Below are 19,244 nucleotides of genomic sequence, written 5' to 3'. Positions count from 1 at the left end.
CTGTTATTCCTCTGGAATAGGCTGTAATTCAGGAGCGTGAAGAAGTCGGTGGAAAGGTGTACCTCCTTTTAAAGGGCGATGATTCAAATTGTCGACTGCCTGCTGCAGCACATGGCACCATCCCTTCTGGGTCCCCAGTGATGTTAACAAATGAATTTGTTCCTTCAGTAAGCCGTTCATTTGTTCAACTAACCCGGCAGCCTGCGGGTAATAAGGAATATGGTGGACCCATAAAATACCGTTGTCATTTGCCCAATCACAGATTGCTTTCCCGGAGAAGTGCGAGCCATTATCAGAGTGAATCTCCTCTGGAACATCATAACGATAAATCAAATGGTTTTGTCCTTGGATAGTGCTAGCTTGGTCAGCCGTCTTGGTGGGAAAAGTAAAAACCAGGCCCGAAAAGGTGTCAACCATTACTAGGACGTAATATTTACCCATGCAGTCTAGCATGGGGCCTATGTAATCAATTTGCCAGACCGCAGCTGAGTGAGCACCCCGTTTTATTCGGCCATGCGGACCAGGTGGAACGGTATGGAACTTCACAAGCTGACATTCTGGGCATGTACATACGACCATGCGGACATCATCCTTATGGATGGATAAAGCATGTGTACGGGACCACATAGCTGATCCCTTCTCCCCCAAATGACCACTCTGTTCATGTGCCCATCGAGCCAGGGGGACGGTATCAGCACAGCTGATAGTGGCAAGCTGATCTGCTACTGCATTATGTTGAGCCATGTTAGTCGCCATATTGGTATGGGCATCAACGTGATAAACGGTTATCTCACGATGGTGGGAAGCATCCCACAACAGCTGCCACAACTCTTTGCCCCATACTGGGCGGTCATGTATCATCCAGTTGTTCTTTTGCAAATCAGGCATCCATACCACAAGTCCATTAGCCAAAGCCCAAGAATCAGTAAACAGGCGAAGAGGGTGATCATGGGGATCTAGTGGTAAAGTGACTGCCTTCAACTCAGCATACTGACTGGAGCCACCATCCCCCTCCTCCGATAACTGAGTTCCTGACCTAGGATGGTAAGCCACCTGTTCGTGTATGCGGCCCACCCCTTCAGGCCCTCTGGTCGCACGACTCTGAATATACCACTTCCATTTAACAATAGAAGACTGCTGAGCCCGCCGGATCTTTAGATTAGCATCATTAGCCAGGACCCAATTCATTATAGGAAGTGCAGGTCGCAATTGAACATCTGCATCACCTGTCATTCTTTCAGTCTCTAGCAGGGCCCAGTAACAGGCTAGTAACTGTTGTTCAAAAACAGAATAACGAGTGGCAGCCTCAGGCATGGTACGTGACCAGAATCCTAGTGGGACTCGGCGACCCTCTTGTTTCTGCCAGAGGCTCCAGGAGGCCACATCATCAATATAATGGTGAATTGAGAGGGAAGGCGATACTGGAAGGTGGGTGAAGGTATACTGGCGCCCCTTCCAGGTAAAGGCGAACTGATCCTGTGAGTCCTCAGCTATAAGAATACTGAAGAAGGCCTTAGCGAGATCAATGACAGCATACCATGTTCCTGAGTTCCCAGTAGCAATGTTTTCAATAAGAGTGACAATGTCCGGAACTGCTGAAGCAAGTGGTGGGGCATTTTTTTTTCAAAAAACGATAATCAACTGTCATTCTCCAGGAGCCGTCCAGCTTCTGGACCGGCCAAACAGGGCTATTGAAGGGCGACGTTGCAGGCCTCACTACCCCTTCTTCTTTCAAAGCATCAATGGTGGCGGTAATCTCCTCCTGCCCTCCAGGGAGGCGATATTGCGGAATGCATACAGGTTTTGAGGGGGGTGGCACCACCACGCGATCCCACTTGGCCTGACCCACCACTAATCTTTTTGTAATAGTCCGAATTCCGAATGCAAACCCCCCTTGGCTAGTATTAAGGGCTGTACCGGCCAACATATTAATACCCAGAATACACTCGTCAGTGGCAGCTACCAACGCATGTAACCATATGGGGGAAGGGCCATCACCCACCGTGGCACGGACTTTTATTTCCTTTGCCAGGGTGATTGCCCCTCCCATTCCTTCTATTCGAAATGTGGGTCCGTTCCAGAGGTCGGGGTTACCAGGAATCACCGAGTGCTCTGCACCGGTGTCAACCAAAGCCAAGTATTGGCGATCATTACCCCCACCCCAGTGAATTGTTAATGGTATGTAGGGCCGCGGATCCCCGTGTGTGCGCCGTGTCTCGATGGAATAGACACGGGAATCCTGCCCACACCTTCAGGCTTCAGAAGGGTTCGGGGGTTTCCAGGACCACATGCTATTGTTATCCTTAAGAGCCTGTTTAACCCATTGTTGTACCTCATCACGCGTAACTGGGGCAGGAGAAGCTGACTCGATAGAAGCAGCAGTGGGAGCAGAAGGCACAGCTGGGCCGGGAGGACCCAGCATCTGGGGATGATGTTCCCCTGCCTTCCTCTTATAAAGGGCATACAAGACTGCAGTAGGTTTCCCATCAATATCACTTTTAGGTACGCCTAACTTTAACAAAGTTAGAAAAAGCTCTTTTCTGGTCAGTCCATTATTAACAGCAGCCCCTCTCCTTTCATCCTGTCTGTCTGCTTTAACCTGGGTTGTACGTGAGTGGATTTTACCTCCCAACTCCAGTTCTTGGAGTCCAGATAGGGCGTGCACCGCCTCAGATACGAGGTGCCCAATTAGCGGACTAGTTACAGACAGGACCAGTCCCCGTATAGTAGGTTGGGCTGAACGAACCAATCGGGTATGCATTCCAGCTGTGAATAATTCTTCATCAGGGCTCCCCCCATGCATCCACAGCCTCAGGCGCCCCGCATACAAAGCAGAGGCCACGGCCTGTTGGCGAATCACTGCTATACCCTCCTCTGGTGTGCCCCAATGGTTCTGCAAATGCAGATCCCAATCTACTGGTGACGGATACACCCGTAACAGGGCTTCTCCTAGAGTAGCAAGTAAATAGTCTACATCTCTCCTTCTGCCACGTAATTCAGCAGTGACTCGAATATCAGTAGTTAATGATCCTAACCCCAACAATTCCTCAGGGGTCAGATATATGCTACCTCCCCCTTGCTCCCAAACCCGCAGAAGCCAGGCCGCCAAAGTTTCTCCTGTCTTTTGCCTAAAACGATCTCCAATGGCGGCCAGCTCTTTTATAGTAAAGTCACGTATTGTTGTTGACTGCTCCCGACCCCTGTTACCACTCTGGCACATGGGAGGCTGCTGAGACCATCCCGTTGAGGGGGGAGCCCACCTAGCATAAGCAGGGGTTTGGGAGCCTTCCCCTGGGTCCGCTTGGGAGATCGGAGCACCGGTCCCTTCAGTTTCTACACTTACATCATCCCCCCTCTCGCCTTCATCTGCTTGGACAGTCCGCTGCCTTACGGGGCGGGCTTGAACAGCGGAGGGAGAGGGGAGTATGCCAGGCACATGCCGGGGGGTATCTGCATTATTACCATTATCATCATACCAGATATTCCCGTCCCAATCATCAATTACATCAGGATCATTGCCATTCCTTATCATGGCACGAATACGGTGTGGATCAGGTTCTACCCCTTGCTTTTCCTTATTCGCACAGAGCTGTTGCCGGAGTTTAATATTACGGCAAATTGTTTGAACATGCTTATCCTCCCATTCTTTGGCTCGATCCTGACTGGTGCTAACAATTTCGCTCATCATCGAGCAGCGCTGTCGCAGAGTCTCTACTTCCTCCTCTAGTTGTTTTCTCTTATGTTCAGACTTTACCTGCTGCTGAACTAATTCAACTTCACGCTGAACGGAGTGGCGTAAGGCTGTGGCCAGCAGCCAAAAACCGTCTGTCAGCGTCCCCCGTTTTTTTGGAAATTTACTTTCTCGGAGGAGAGTGGCAACCCGCTCTCCCAGAGGCACACTTAAGGGTTCTAACCTTTCATCCCAACTGATGGGTGGTCCCAACAAAGACAGGGTATTAGCCAGCATGCCAAACCCATCATCTTTGGAAGTCCATCCCGGAATCAAAAACTGCTCAGGGCTCACCTCTTTCTTTCGGCGAAACATCTTGAGACCAACCCTGCTCGCAGCGCCAATTGTCTTGGGTAAACTTATACCTCTCATTTTGTTCATTTTAGATTGGTCACAGTGTTTTAGCTACCGAAAGAAAATAGACACACACACCGAGAGCAGTTCAGTTTATACAAATGTTTATTACTAATTCAAAAGCTGATTTCACACTACAATATGCAAGCCCTTCCCAACTATACTTATCAACGCTTGGACTGGTCCCAACTGCCGAAGCGAGGCAACAACTGCACACTTGTAGTAGGTTGTCAGGGCGCTGGTAGCAGCTTCTCCACCTCCCCCGACCGGGACGTTGCTCGGACTCTGGCTGTTCTTCCTTCTTGACAAGGGGTGTTCCCACCCCTCGGAGAGTCTAAACTTCAGCAGCAGGACCACAGACTTTTATACCCCAAAAACAATTAATCATGCACCCACTCCCTCTAACATTTGTCAGTCAAAATCAAAGCTGAGCATACTATTCTACAATTTAGAAGATTAATTATTATGGAGCAGGATGCTATGATATCCTGGTTTATCTCGTAGATACAAGGACTCATTAAAACTTCTTGAGCAAGACAGGTTGTGACCAATACGTCAATTTCAGAGTGTCGTATTTGACAACTGCTTTCCCTGGGCCTCACGGTGGAATTCCATTTCAAAGTGTATCTTCAGATAAGTCCCCATGGCTGAGTTTAATTACATCTGCTAGTTCTGAAAGTAAGGTGACCTGCGTGTGGACCCAGTGTCGTCAGTTCCACATAAGCAAAAAGCATCTGAGTACATGGTTTTAATCCTCCATTACAGGGGGTGCCAAGATCAAAGGGAGAGGGGTCTCTACTGTGGGCAAGGGGTCGCTTGCCGCAGGGAAGGGACGAGGAATCAGCTGCCGCGGGGAAGGGGCGGAGTCGGCTGCCGCGGGGAAGGGGCAAGGAGTCGGCTGCCGCAAGGTGGGATGAAGACTCAGTGGTGGGGGAGAGACTAACAGATGGTGGGGGGATGGGGAGACTAGTTTGTGTGTCGCGTCACTTACCGCGTCATCACAGGGGCGGGATCCCCCTTAAATCACTGGTCTGGCGATTTACTGGGGCTATTCCCCCTCAGCTTAAAAGGTGCAGGAGGCACCTTTTCCCCACTAATCACACCTGGGTCCCAGGAGGGCTACCCGGGTGCTGCAGCTTAAAAGCACCTAGTCTCTTCCCAGTGTGAACCTGCTGGTATACATGTAGGCCAGAAGATTGAGAGTAACGATCCCTGCAAAGGGTGCAGGTGAAAGGTTACTCCCAGGGTGTCAACTCTCTGGTGCCTCAACAGGGTGGAGGACTGAGTGAATCCGATCCCACATGTGGAGCAGACAAACGGTCTCTCCCCAATGTGATAAAAACACCGAAATGCTGCAGGAACTGAGCTGGTTAATTCAGCATCTCTCAAAGACAAAGATACAATCTTTGATATATTTGTGTCTCCTAGAGATGCTGAATTGACCAGCTCATTTTCTCCAGCTTTTTGGTGTTTTTAACTAAAATCACAGCGACTGAAGCCTATTGTGTTTCTTTCTCCCCAGTGTGAACCTGCTGGTGTGCCCGCAGGGTGGTGCCTGAATGAATGCTTTCCCACACATGGAGCAGGTGAACGGTTTCTCCCTGGTGTCAATTATCCGGTGTGGGATAATTATCAGGTGCGAGGATTAAGAGAACCCCTTCTCTCACACACAGCATTTAAAAATTCTCTCCCTGGAGTGAATGTTCTGCTGCTGCAGGTGGCTGGTGGATTGCCCCACACACGGCAGGTGAACGGACCCTTCCCCAGGGGAAAACACCCCTTCCCGCACACGCAGCAGGTGAACAGATCTCCCCGGGGGAATATACCTGTTTCCACACTGGGAGCAGGTGAACGGACTTTCCTGGGGCAAACACACCCCTTCCCACACATAGCAGGTAAATGGACTCTACCCAGGGAGAACACACCCTTTCCCACACACGTGGGAGGTGTACGGACTTTCCCCAGGGGGAACACACCCCTTCCAACACATGTGGGAGGTTTATGGACTCTCCCCAGGGGAAACGCACCCCTTCCTCCACACATGGCAGGTAAACGGATGCTCCCCAAGAGGAACACGCCCCTTACCACACACATGGCAAGTGAATGGACTCTCCCCAGGGGAACGCATCCCCACACACGTGGCAGGTGAGCCAACTCTCCCAACAGGAACACACCTGTGCTCCTCCAGGTCCTTGGAGTTTTGAAAGCTCTTCCCACAGTCAGAGCAGGGGAATGGGCTTCCCCTAGTGGGGACACACTGCTGTTGTAGCAGTATGTCAGAGCTGGCGAATGAATCCCTCCCCACACTCAGAACAGGGGAACGATCTCTCCCCAGTGTCACTACACCCATCATAATGGGTTTGTGAGCAGCCTCACTGGTTAAAAGGCTGGACAGAGGAAAGGAAATAATTGATTTGGTGGGGAGGGGGAGGTGGGGTTCTGTGAAAGCAGAGCTGGGGGAAAGAAGACAGGGATAAGAGAAGGTGTTCTATCTGGGTACCCACCAACCAGATCACATCAACTTCTACAGTTTCCCTTTGTCCCTCCCCCTTCCATCTACACCAATGTTTCCTTTCTGTAGCTCTCTCTCTCTCTCTTCCCCCCTCTCTTTTCAATCTGTCTTCTTCCAGGCATCTGCCTGCTTTCTACTCACACCTTGAAGAAGGGCTCAGGCCTGAAACATCAGATTTATATCTTTACCTCTTGTGGATGCTGAGAGTTCTGCTGAGTTCCTCCAGCATTTCTAAGTTTTTATTACAATCACAACATCTGCAGACTTTCATGTTTCACTCCATCTAAGTCAGGCCTATTCTGTGAGGACCCGTTTTGTAGCGAGAGGTGCCAACCCAGGTCTGGGTACTCTCGCCGTACCTGGTCCCTCACCCACCCCAATTATCCAGCCTTTGATGCGGCTAAATTCCTGCCACCAGCAACATCTTTGCAAAGGAACCCCTTTCCCATTCCCGCAGCAATGTAGCTCAGGGAGCCCTCTCCGCAGTTATGAACAAACGTGATTGACACATGGACAGATATTATCTCGTGGGGTGATAGTGATTGAGTGACAGGTCTCCAAAGCAACTGTTAATGGGTATGGTTCCGATTCTTTGGAAGTTGTTTGTCCTTTTAATGTTACAATGGAAAGTTGATGTTGGGATGCAGTTTATCTGTGTGTAATTGAAGCTCATTGGATAGTGGTTTCTGCACCATTCTGGATTCTGGGTAATAAAGCGGTTATGAACCTCAGAAATAAAAGCTGCTGTAAAAGTCTGAAATAATTCCAGTACTCTCTCAGATCATCACCTGTTTATTAAATGTGATTCGCAAAACTTGAACCCATGTAACAGTAAATCCTGGGTTCATCATAAGTTCCTTGTTCTCCAGTGTGTGTTGCCTCTCCTCTTTTCCATCAAAATATATTACACACTGACCATATCGATTAATTTCTGAGCACCTTTCTCAACTCCATAATTAAGTATCATTCAGTTTCAGAAATAGCTAGTTTCATTTTTGTCGAGTATCATCTTCTAAAAGCACGAGCTACAATATTCCAAATTTCAATCTCTTTAATCCAACAAATCGAACTCTGTGGCTGCTGCTTTGTTTTATCGTTGATAAAACGGATAAACAGCTTCGCATTAAGACTTTCATAACGATAAATAACAAAGCATTTACTGTATAATGAAAATATAAATTGTATATAAAGAAGCTTTTAAAGAAATAAACAAACTTTAAAGAGATACATAAAATGCAAAGAAAAAATTCTCGTGCTCACGGTTCTCTACATCCTGAAGAATGAGCAGCCGTTAGTCTGGGTGGATATAATGACATATTACATCATAGTCACTATGGTAACACAACAAACAATAGTATCTCAAAGAGATAGGCACAAAATTAACTGAGTTAAAAAAAACTCAAGGTTTTAACCTTTACACCTACAGTTGTTCCAGCTGTGGCGTATTGAGTGGGAAGAGCCTCTATCCAGCTACTGAAAAGATCAAGCATCACCAGACAATATAGCGATGTACTCTAAGTAACTCAATAAAGGAACAGCAATGGAAAATTCACCAGACAATGGTAACTTCAAAATAATAGTTTTTTATTAAACTATTAATAACACAACATTCCTTACTTAACTCTAAATGTAACCCAACTATGTACAAATGTGTGCGTGTGTGTGTGTTAAAGTCCAAAACCATTCCAGTTTAAACTTGATTCTGAAAAAGACTATTTTAAAGTCCAGTTTCGAATATCTTGTTGACTTCAGAATCAGAAGTAATTATGAAGCACTTTTAAATATGTAAACATTATATTTTCAGATATCTCAACTCATGATACTCTTGATGAGCTTCATAGAGATATTCTTCAAACAGGAGTGACCATCTTCTGGGAACAAATTTAAAAGCCACTTATGGTATCTCCTGTGATGAGGATAATACAAGCCCTGTCTTTCCAAGAGGTCACGATTTCTGTATTCTTCAATTTTCTGAGCTTTCTTCCACGATGAGACTACACTCTTTCTTTTCTTAAAAGAGCAGTCGGAATGTGGTCCCCCTTTTGAAACCCACTTTACTTCTGTCTTCTTTGGCTTGGCTTCGCGGACGAAGATTTATGGAGGGGGTAAATGTCCACGTCAGCTGCAGGCTCGTTTGTGGCTGACAAGTCCGATGCGGGACAGGCAGACACAGTTGCAGTGGTTGCAGGGGAAAATTGGTTGGTTGGGGTTGGGTGTTGGGTTTTTCCTCCTTTGTCTTTTGTCAGTGAGGTGGGCTCTGCGGTCTTCTTCAAAGGAGGTTGCTGCCCGCCGAACTGTGAGGCGCCAAGATGCACGGTTTGAGGCGATATCATCCCACTGGCGGTGGTCAATGTGGCAGGCACCAAGAGATTTCTTTAGGCAGTCCTTGTGCCGGTAGAGGACCCATGATTCGGAGCCGAACAGGAGTATGGGTATGACAACGGCTCTGTATACGCTTATCTTTGTGAGGTTTTTCAGTTGGTTGTTTTTCCAGACTCTTTTGTGTAGTCTTCCAAAGGCGCTATTTGCCTTGGCGAGTCTGTTGTCTATCTCGTTGTCGATCCTTGCATCTGATGAAATGGTGCAGCCGAGATAGGTAAACTGGTTGACCGTTTTGAGTTTTGTGTGCCCGATGGAGATGTGGGGGGGCTGGTAGTCATGGTGGGGAGCTGGCTGATGGAGGACCTCAGTTTTCTTCAGGCTGACTTCCAGGCCAAACATTTTGGCAGTTTCCGCAAAACAGGACGTCAAGCGCTGAAGAGCTGGCTCTGAATGGGCAACTAAAGCGGCATCGTCTGCAAAGAGTAGTTCACGGACAAGTTTCTCTTGTGTCTTGGTGTGAGCTTGCAGGCACCTCAGATTGAAGAGACTGCCATCCTTTATATTATTATTATTAGGAGTAACACATAATGTAATATTTCGGTTACTGTAATTCAACCTGTTTTTCACAGGGTCTTGATGTGAACTGATTCAAAATGTCTGAATTTGCCAATATAGTTCTCAAAATCATGTGACATTACATCATCAATGAGATAATCTCAATTCTTGGAAACCATATGACCATTGTTACGAGCCCAGAGGACCCCAAAACCCAGCAGCAATAGAAATTCACCAAGACAAATGGTTACTTAAATAAAAGTTGCTTTTAATTTTCTTTAAACATGAAAGGAGAATCAAAGTTTAACTTATTACTATTAACTTAACTTCCTCCTAATTCTAATTACCTGTATGTAATGTGTATATGTTCAGAAAAGTTCTTTGATTCACAGTCCAATCTCACTTCTCACTCCTCCAAGTTCACTGGTATCAGACAATTCTTATACTGTGCACTGAATTTAACATTCATGAATTTTCACCAGGTTCTGGTGCTTAAAGGTAAATGGTTACTGCTCAGGAAGGTTCTCGTTGGTTTCAGAGAGAGATTTGTTGCTCATTAGACACACACACAAACTGATTTCCTCTGATCAGCCACTTCAGTGTCTTGCCAAAGAAATTTGCCCCATCATGGGTTTTCCAAATGATAACCTCTTGTTTTCAGGTCATCACAGAGTTCCTCTTGTTTACCTTATTTCAGGAGAAATATTCCAGCCATTTCTTCTTATAAGGACTACAAGGGTTTTCAACAGATTGAACTCAGAACTCACAACCTCTCTTTAAAATGGGGTTTCAATAAGCTGCCAGCTTATGTTGCAGCATTGAAAAGCTACTGTAGAACTGCCTTCTCTCTCTCTCTCCAAAAAAAATCACATTTTTTTCTCTCTCTTTTTGCAAAGAATACATGACCCCTCTTAGAACAGCAAACTGCAACCAGACAGATTGCTGGCACCAGAATCAGTTTCTGAGCCTGGACATCTGTTGTTTTAAAGACAATAGTCCATTTATTCCACAACATCAGTTCAATTAACACCTACTTGTGAAGTCTCCATAAGCATTCTTCAAAGTTTCTGTAAAGTTACTGTGGACGTGGTCTCTGCTTATGCATAGCTCTTGCTCTTCAAATGAGATGTCCTTTGTGAAATGTTATATCTGTTTATGAAGTCACCTACACTAAACCCCCACAATCTATCTCTTTTAAAGACATATTTATATATACTATAATATATATTACCCGTAACACCATGTACTGGAATTTTTAACCATATGACTCCAAAAGATGGCCTCACTTCTGAATGTATTGATTGTATGGGTGTGTAACCCTGTCCCAAACTCACAACATTACCTAAGATATATTTATAGAAAATATAGCTCAACATTAACCTTTTTTTGCCCTAGGCCCCACTTTAATTTTTCAAAATAAAACGTACGTCTCACCATTAGCAGAAAAAAGTTATATATTCAAAAGAAGTTTTAATTGAATAATTTACTGCAAGTATATTTCAATGTAATTATGGTCAGGAATACACTGGAACACATATTTCATATTCAATTACTACTTCAATATGTCAACCATCTCAAACACACATTCAAGAATTGTCATCACTTCAATGGGAACCTCGCCCCTGACGCTGGTTGTGGATTTTTTTGATTTGAGGGACTAATTTTGTTAGTTTCAACCTTAAATCTGCACATTTTGTAATTTCTGCTTGGTTTCTCTTAGCTTGTAGCAAATCACAATCTGCACTGAAGCTACATTCTACTAAATAAGGCGATGGAAAATGTAACAATAGTTCCCTTGCTAAAGTAGTTGAGTTTGGGTATTTCTTTTTGATCTTGTTAGACAGCCACATCATGGTTCCTTTCATTTTGAACAGAATTTTCACAGATTCATCATGTCGCAACTCTGATAACTCCTTTTGGTATTGCACTGGAACTTCAGATAAGTCCACCAGTAATTGCTGAGCTGATCAAGAAGGAAAATCACGAGATCTGTCATTGAACCAACATTTTAAAATGGTCAACAATGATGTTTGTAGCAGCATTATTTACCTCACACTTATTCAACTAATTGAATTGATAGAAATTTCTTGCAGAAATATTCCATTGGCATAATTCTAGAAGTGTCATGAATCCAAAGATCTTTGTTTCTGCATCAACAGGCATCATATTTGCTACTTGGAGTTGCTTGTTCAATGTACTTAGTTTCTCAAAAATGTCCAAGTAACTTACATAAGCTTTTCCATCTGTTGTTAGCAAGAGCTTCATTTCAGATTTGTCCTTCCAAAACTCGCTGATGAGATCAAACAATTCCATAAACCTTTTGAAGCATTTTCGCTTTGACACCTAGTGTGAAGCAATAATCTCACATGTTCTGCATTTTTATTGATACAAAACTGCTTAAACAGACATTCACATTTGGCATTAGCTTTGATGGCATTGATACACTTGATCACAGAATGCAGTACCTCGTGGAAAACGGGAAACTTTCTTGGCAGCTAAGTTTTCTCTGAGGATAACACAATGCACAACCATCGTGTTTGGATTTTCATCTTTCAATCATTTTAAACATCCTGTTTTTTTTACCGCTCATAGCAGGTGCACCATCAAAACTGCACTAGCCTCATGAATTACTTTCTGGGGTCCCTATTTTTTTCCAATTTTGATATCTCCTGTGCCTCCCCCCCTCCATCAATTCCATAGTGCACAAAGATACATACAGATACCGGTCTCACTCATGACTGAACTGATAAAGTAAAGGGGAATGGACGGAGACATGATTGTTGAGATCATTTGGAATCCTTGTCGCCGATGAGTTAATTTGGAATGGATGATAAGACCGGTCAGAAAAAATATAATTATAATGTTAACTAAGGATAACAACAGTTAAAATAAGAGAAACAAAAGAGAACATCTGAAGAGCAAAAACATGTTATGATAATAAAAAGAACAAAGTGATTTTACTTTGAAGTTACCACAATTGTGTCGTATTGACAGTGTTGCCAAGTCACATCTTTCACACCAACCTAATGAATTTATTTTTTCAAACCAACTTTTTAATTATTTCCCAAAATATTCCTGCACCCCACCAAAATATTCCCACACCCCATTTTGAGAATCTATGACCTAAATATTATTAACAGATCCATTACACCCAGCATACATTTAACAGCTTGAGCAGGGTAGGTTTTCTGACAAATAGTATACTTGGGTGCCACCATGTTTGTAGTGCTACTTTCACCATTCCCTCATTCTCAATGTGGGTCATAGTACGTAACACAGGTAAAAATACATCAGGTACACAGACTTGTGCTGCAGGGTGGCCCATCATTGAATTTCTGGATCTCTGGCGCACCCCTGCTTTTTCCAGAGCTTAATCAAATGACCAGAGATGTCCCCCCCTGAAGTTTTGCAACATCCTCCATATCAGGCAAGACAGTTTATTGCTTTCTGAATAAACAATGAGGGGACTTTTTCTAGCAGCAGCTTTTGCAATTGCATCTGCGTAAGCGTTCCCAAAGGATGCAAGGTCCTGGGCCTTGGTCTGTGCATCACATTTTATAAATGTGAGGTGGGTTGGCTGGGAGAGGGACGTCAGTAGGTTGACAACAAAAGTGGCTTTTGTAATAGGTGTCACTGAGGATGTTAAACCGCCCCCCCCCCCCCCCCCCCCACCCAATGCTGCCATAAAGTTCCAAAATCATACTGAGTGGCATTATAAATATTAAGCAACATTCCCATCCCTTTTATACAGGCTCTAGTAAGGCAAACAATTCGGTGATTTGTCTGGAGCCGAGCCCAAGAGAGTGACAGATTTCCGAAGTCAACCATTGGTGGAAGATGGAGAGCTGGGATGAGTGGGCAGGTGTTGGGTGTGGTGACATCTGATTCTCCTTTTGAAGGCGGGATAGATGGAGTGGTTTCTGGACTGTGGTAAAAATGCTGACATCTTCTCTGGATGTGCATCAGATGAAGAATTCTGCTTTTTATTTTATGTTGTCTCTTCTTTCCTTGATGTGCGTTGCCCGTCAGGAAATGGCATCACAGAAAATGCTGCCCACTGGCCAATCAGTCCCACCCATTGCTGTTAGCCCCACCCTGTGAGCAGATTGACAGATGCAGCATCCAAAAGCGTGCGGGGAGGTGTCAATCAGAGAAACACAAGCAAATACATGGACATGCTGTAGAAACTCACACAGGAACCAATCTTCTGGAACATTCTCTCACTTTCTTCCTGTCTCCTTCCCTCCATCCCCAACCCCTCTTCTTCCATCTCCTATCAGAGCACTTCCCTTCTTGCTCCTCTGCCCTCCTCCCTATCACTTCTCAGCTTCTTTCTCTTCTCCCCTTCCACATGGATCCACCTCTTACATTTTATCCCCCACCTTTTTACTTAGGCAATTACGTGTTTTTATAGATTCATGATGAAGGGTTTGGGCCTGTAACATTGTTCAGCTTTTACTACCTGTAGAAGCTGCGTGATCTGCTGAGTTTCTCCAGCATGTTGGTGTTCTGCAATTGACCCCAGCATCTGCAGATTTTCTTCTTCTTCTTTATCTCCATAGGCTCGTGGCTTTACCTTTGGTTCAATGTTATGCTGAACATTTTTCTCTGGTGATTAAGTTAGTCTGGTCGTTTTGTGTAGTCAAACAGAAATAAGGTGTTAATTGGATATAGATGGAAGGGTAGGTGTGAAAACGGTGAGAATTGATAGGGGAAGGGGGTTGGCTGTGTGAAAACAGAGCTGGGGGAAAGGAGACAGAGGGAAAAGGGGAGAGAGACTCCACTTTGTAGCCAGAGATACCAACATCCAGGTCTGTGTTCCCTCCCCATTCCTTGCCTGTCTACACACCATTATCTGGCCTCTGACCATACTTGGCTCCCAGATGCAACTGAATTCTTGCCACAGCACCATCTTTGCAAAGGAACCCCTTTTCCCATCCCCCCCCCCATTGTTGCTGAGGCAGTTCTGTGTCTAGTTGGAAATGAACGTTATTGACATTTGGACGGAGTCATATGGGGTTATGGTGATTGAGTGACAAGTCTCTAACGTTACTGTTGGTGGGTTGGGTGGTTCCGATCGGTTGGAAGATGTGGATCCTTCTAATGTCACTATGCAAAGGTGACGTGGGGATGCAGTTTACATGCACTATTGAGGCATGTTAGACAGAAGGGTTTCTGGACCATTAAGGATTCTGGGTAATAATGTGGTTATCAACCTCCCAAACTAAAACTACGAAAAATCGCAATAATTCCTGCCATATCTCTTATCATCATGGGTTTACTAAAATACTATTCACAAAACTAGACCCCACGTAACAGTAAATGCTGGGTTCATGATCAGTTCCTTGGTCTCCAGTGTGTGTTCACTGTCCTCCTTCCCACAAAACGTATGACACTTGTTTCTCCTGACCATGGAAATCCTCCTCACAGTTCAGAACACTTGTACAATTTGTCACGTTGCTGGCCATGCCTCCAGGGTGTGTCGTCCTGGAATACTGGCTTCAGGAAATACCTTTCTCCCTTTCACTCCACCATCTTCTTTTCACAGGGTTAAGAAAACGGTGCATTTCCAGGCAGGAAGCTTCAGACACCACGTTGTGGTGGGACACTCCAACTGGATTCCTCGGGACCAAAGTATCAGCCAGATTTCTCAGTGGATAGGGAGCAAGGAGATCCTTACAAGTGGACTTCAGCCAATTGGCAACATGCAGGGTCAGGTGACCAGTGAAGCATGCGGTGATGCAGGGCTTTCTGTGGACTTGCTGGAAATGCACGACTGTGCTCACACTGGGGAGAGACCGTTCCCCTGTTCCAAGTGTGGGGAGAGACTCGCCAGCTCTGACACATTGCTTCAACACCAGTGTGTCCCCACTAGGGGAAGCCCATTCACTTGCTCTGGCTGTGGGAAGAGCTTTCAAACTTCCAAGAACCTGGAGGAACATGAGTGTGTTCCCCCTGGGGAGAGTCTGTACACCTGCCGCATGTGTGGGAAGGGGTTCACCCAGACCTCCAGCCTCCTGCAGCACCAGAACATTCACTCTGGGGAGAGAGCCTTTAAATGCTGTGTGTGTGAAAAGGGGTTCTCTCGATCATCCCTCCTGCTACAACACCAGACGATTCACACCGGGGAGAGACCATTTACCTGCTCCCTTTGTGGGAAGGGGTTTTCTCAGTCCTCCACCCTGCAGACACACCAGAGGATTCACACTGGGGAGAAACCATTCACCTGCACTGTGTGTGGGAAGGGGTTTTCTCAGTCTTCCAACCTGCAGAAACACCAGAGAATTCACACTGGGGAGAAACCGTTCACCTGCACCTTGTGTGGGAAGGGGTTCTCTCAGCCCTCCAACCTGCAGGTACACCAGCGGGTTCACACTGGGGAGAAACCGTTCACCTGCTCTCTCTGCGGGAAAGGGTTCTCTCGATCCTCCGACCTGCAGGTACACCAACGGGTTCACACCGGGGAGAAACCGTTCACCTGCTCATTGTGCGGGAAGGGGTTCTCTCGATCCTCTGACCTGCACGTACACCAGCGGGTTCACACTGGGGAGAAACCGTTTACCTGCTCACTGTGCGGGAAGGGGTTCTGTCGATCCTCGCACCTGCTACAACATCAGTGGGTTCACACCGGGGAGAAACCATTCACCTGCTCCCTGTGTGGGAAGGGGTTTTCTCAGCCCTCTAACCTGCAAACACACCAGCGGGTTCACACTGGGGAGAAACCGTTCACCTGCTCCCTGTGCGGGAAGGGGTTCTCTCAGCTCTCCGGCCTGCTACAACACCAGAGAGTTCACACTGGAGAGAAACCGTTCACCTGCTCCCTGTGTGGGAAGGGATTCTCTCGATCCTCCGACCTGCTCAAGCACCAGAGAATTCACACTGGGGAGAAACCGTTCACCTGCTCACTGTGTGGTAAGGGATTCTCTCGATCCTCCGACCTGCTGAAGCACCAGAGAATTCACACTGGGGAGAGGCCATTCACCTGCTCACTCTGTGGGAAAGGGTTCTCTCGACCATCCAGCCTGCAGGCACACCAGCGGGTTCACACTGGGGATAAACCATTCATTTGCTCTGTGTGTGGGAAGGGGTTCTCTCGGCCATCCAGTCTGCAAGTACACCAGCGGGTTCACACTGGGGAGAAACCATTCACCTGCACCGTGTGCGAGAAGGGGTTCTCTCACTCTTCCAGCCTGCAGGTACACCAGCGAATTCACACTGGGGAGAAACCATTCACCTGCACCATGTGCAGGAAGGGGTTCTCTCAGTCCTCTGACCTGCAGGTACACCAGCGGGTTCACACTGGAGAGAAACCATTCACCTGCACAGTGTGCGGGAAGGGGTTCTCTCGGCCATCCAGCCTGCAGGTACACCAGCAAGTTCACACCGGGGAGAAACCGTTCACCTGCACTGAGTGCGGAAAGAATTTCTCTCGGTCGTCCAGCCTACGGGTGCACCAGCGAGTTCACACAGGGGAGAAACCATTCAGTTGCTCCCTGTGTGGGATCAGATTCACTCATTCCACCAACATGCGGAGGCACCAGAGAGTTCACACCAGGGAGAGACCATTCTCTGCTACCAAGTATGGAAAGGGATTCGCCGATTCGTCCTCTCTGCAAGCCCACTGTTGATTTTGCATTGGGGAGAAACTGTTCACCTTCTCCCTCTGTATGGAGTTCATTCAGCCCTACAGTCTGACTGGGATTTTATGTTGAGATCACAAACTAGACAGAAGACGTCAACGTCGTTAATTGGTGGATGAGACTTAGCCGTGCAAGTTCCCTTTGATGTTTGGAATTGATTCAGTTTGAAACTCTGCTGCAACCTCTGGATTTTCAGGTGATTAGGGAAGGTTGTACAGCATCCATAAAAAGTCAAGGGAAGTTGACATTTTGGGGCTGAGCCCCTTACCAGGAGTTACAAAAATGAGACAGACATCTGGATAAAATGGTGAGGGGAAAGGGGTTAAATGTGGGTGCTGATGGGAGGGGTGAAGAGATGAGAGGAGCAGGGGAGAAGGTGAAAGATCTCTGATGGGAGAAGGAAGTGAAGGGGCTGAGGAACTGGAGAAGATGGAACAGAGGGATAACAGAAATTGGAGAAGTGACATTGATGCCATCTGGTTGGAGAGTTCGAGGACAGAACATAAGGTGCAATGCACATTAGTGCTGGAGAAACTCAGGACACAGCCATGAGAGGAAGTGAAAGGCAGACAACGTTAAGAATTGGGACCTTGGTCAGAAATGTGGAAACACAGGCAGTCACCCGAAGGAAAAGGAGGGAGGGGCAGGGGGAGCAGCACAGGGTCACTGCTAAGTGGTTGTAGGTGGATGCAGGAAGGAGGGGTGAGGAACAGCACAGGGTCACTGGTAAGTGGTTGTAGGTGGACACAGGTGGCCGTGTAGAACCGTAAAGAGCTGAGAAGTTACAGGCGAGGGAAGAGCATTTCTCTTTGAAAGGAAGGGGGGAACTGGGGGAAAGGAGACAGAGAGATGAGGGAAAGAGAAACTCGGAAAAAGGGATGAACAGAAATTGGGTTAATGTTCATGCTGTCTGGTTGGAGACTGTGGAGATGGAATATAAAGTATTGTCCCTCCAGTTGTGGTTGGAGTCCAGATAGTTCCAATGGGGTTTTCATTGTAGCTCCAGCCCTCCGTGTGTTTGTATAATTTCCAGTCGGCCTACTGCACCTGTTCATTGGATTTTCCATCTAAACTGCACCAGATCTGTGGCACTTCTCCTTTGTACTTGTTGGGCTGGCTGGTATGGAAAAACCTTGTCTAGCTTATACCTTAATGGATATTGAATAAAAATGGGTGTGACTGGAAGATTTTGGCCTCGTTCTTGGCTTCCAAAGCACGTTCTGGGCGACATTATCTCTGGTCTCAATCTATGTCACTGACTAAATGTCCTTTAGAACACCTGTGTTACTAGCTCAGAGGACCCCAAAACCCAACAGCAATAGAGATTCACCAAGACAAGTGATTACTTAAACAAAAGTTGCTTTTAATTATCTTTAAACATGAAAACAGAATCACACTTTAACTTATCACCATTGACTTAACTAACCTAACATAACCCCCTTCTAATTCTAAGTACATATGTATGTAATGAGTGCGTAAGTTCAGAAAATTTCTTCGATTTACAGTCCAATCTCATTTCTCATTCCTCCAAGTTCACTAGTTGCAGGCAATTCTTATACTGTGCACAGAATTTAACATTTATAAAGTTCACCAGGCTTTGGTGCTTGAAAAGTAAATGGTTACTGTTCAGGAAGGTTCTTGTCGGTTTTCAGAGAGAGACTCATTGTACGCTGAGACCTACAACTGATTCCCTTTTTAATCAGCCACTTTGGTATCTTGCCAAAGAAACTTGCCCCCTCAGGGTTCTCCAGATGATAACCTCTTTTTTTCAGGTCACCACAGACTGCCTTTTTGTTTCTCTTATTCCAAGTGAAACATTAGACAGCCAGTCCTCTCCCTCTTGCATGAACCATCAAGGCTTTGACCAGGCTGAACTAAGCACTCACAACCTGTCTTCTAAATGTGGTTTTCCAAAATAGAAGACACAAACCCAAGAGCAGACACAGAAGAACAACACCAAGCTCTGCACAGAGGAATAGGAGGTAAAATGAATGGACAGTACATAGATAAAAGAAATTTTCAAGAACAAATGAAAGCATTAAAAGAATGGCTGACACTAGAATTTAGTGAAATGAAAAGTACAGAAGAAAAAGTGAGTAGAATAGAGCTGGTCATAGCAGATGTAGGGAAA

General features: G+C 46.0%; 1 protein-coding gene across 2 annotated transcripts in view; it reads left to right on the top strand.

The window, feature by feature from the left end:
* The window catches only part of LOC138763115 (zinc finger protein 271-like), a 77,002-nt gene that overhangs the window by 45,721 nt on the left and 12,037 nt on the right, over nucleotides 1–19,244 (top strand). Inside the window, exon 3 of one of the 2 annotated variants that reach the window (XM_069936785.1) lies at nucleotides 15,022–18,298. The exons of the other annotated variant lie outside the window; for it this stretch is intronic. Coding sequence (XP_069792886.1) covers nucleotides 15,022–17,101 — 2,080 coding nt within the window. The 3' untranslated portion in view covers nucleotides 17,102–18,298. Of the gene's footprint in view, nucleotides 1–15,021; nucleotides 18,299–19,244 lie in introns of those variants that run through there. 2 annotated transcript variants of the gene reach the window in all.

This window comes from Narcine bancroftii, chromosome 5, assembly GCF_036971445.1.
Source record: "Narcine bancroftii isolate sNarBan1 chromosome 5, sNarBan1.hap1, whole genome shotgun sequence".
Lineage (NCBI taxonomy): Eukaryota > Metazoa > Chordata > Chondrichthyes > Torpediniformes > Narcinidae > Narcine > Narcine bancroftii.
This window is presented reverse-complemented; position numbering and strand designations above follow the sequence as displayed.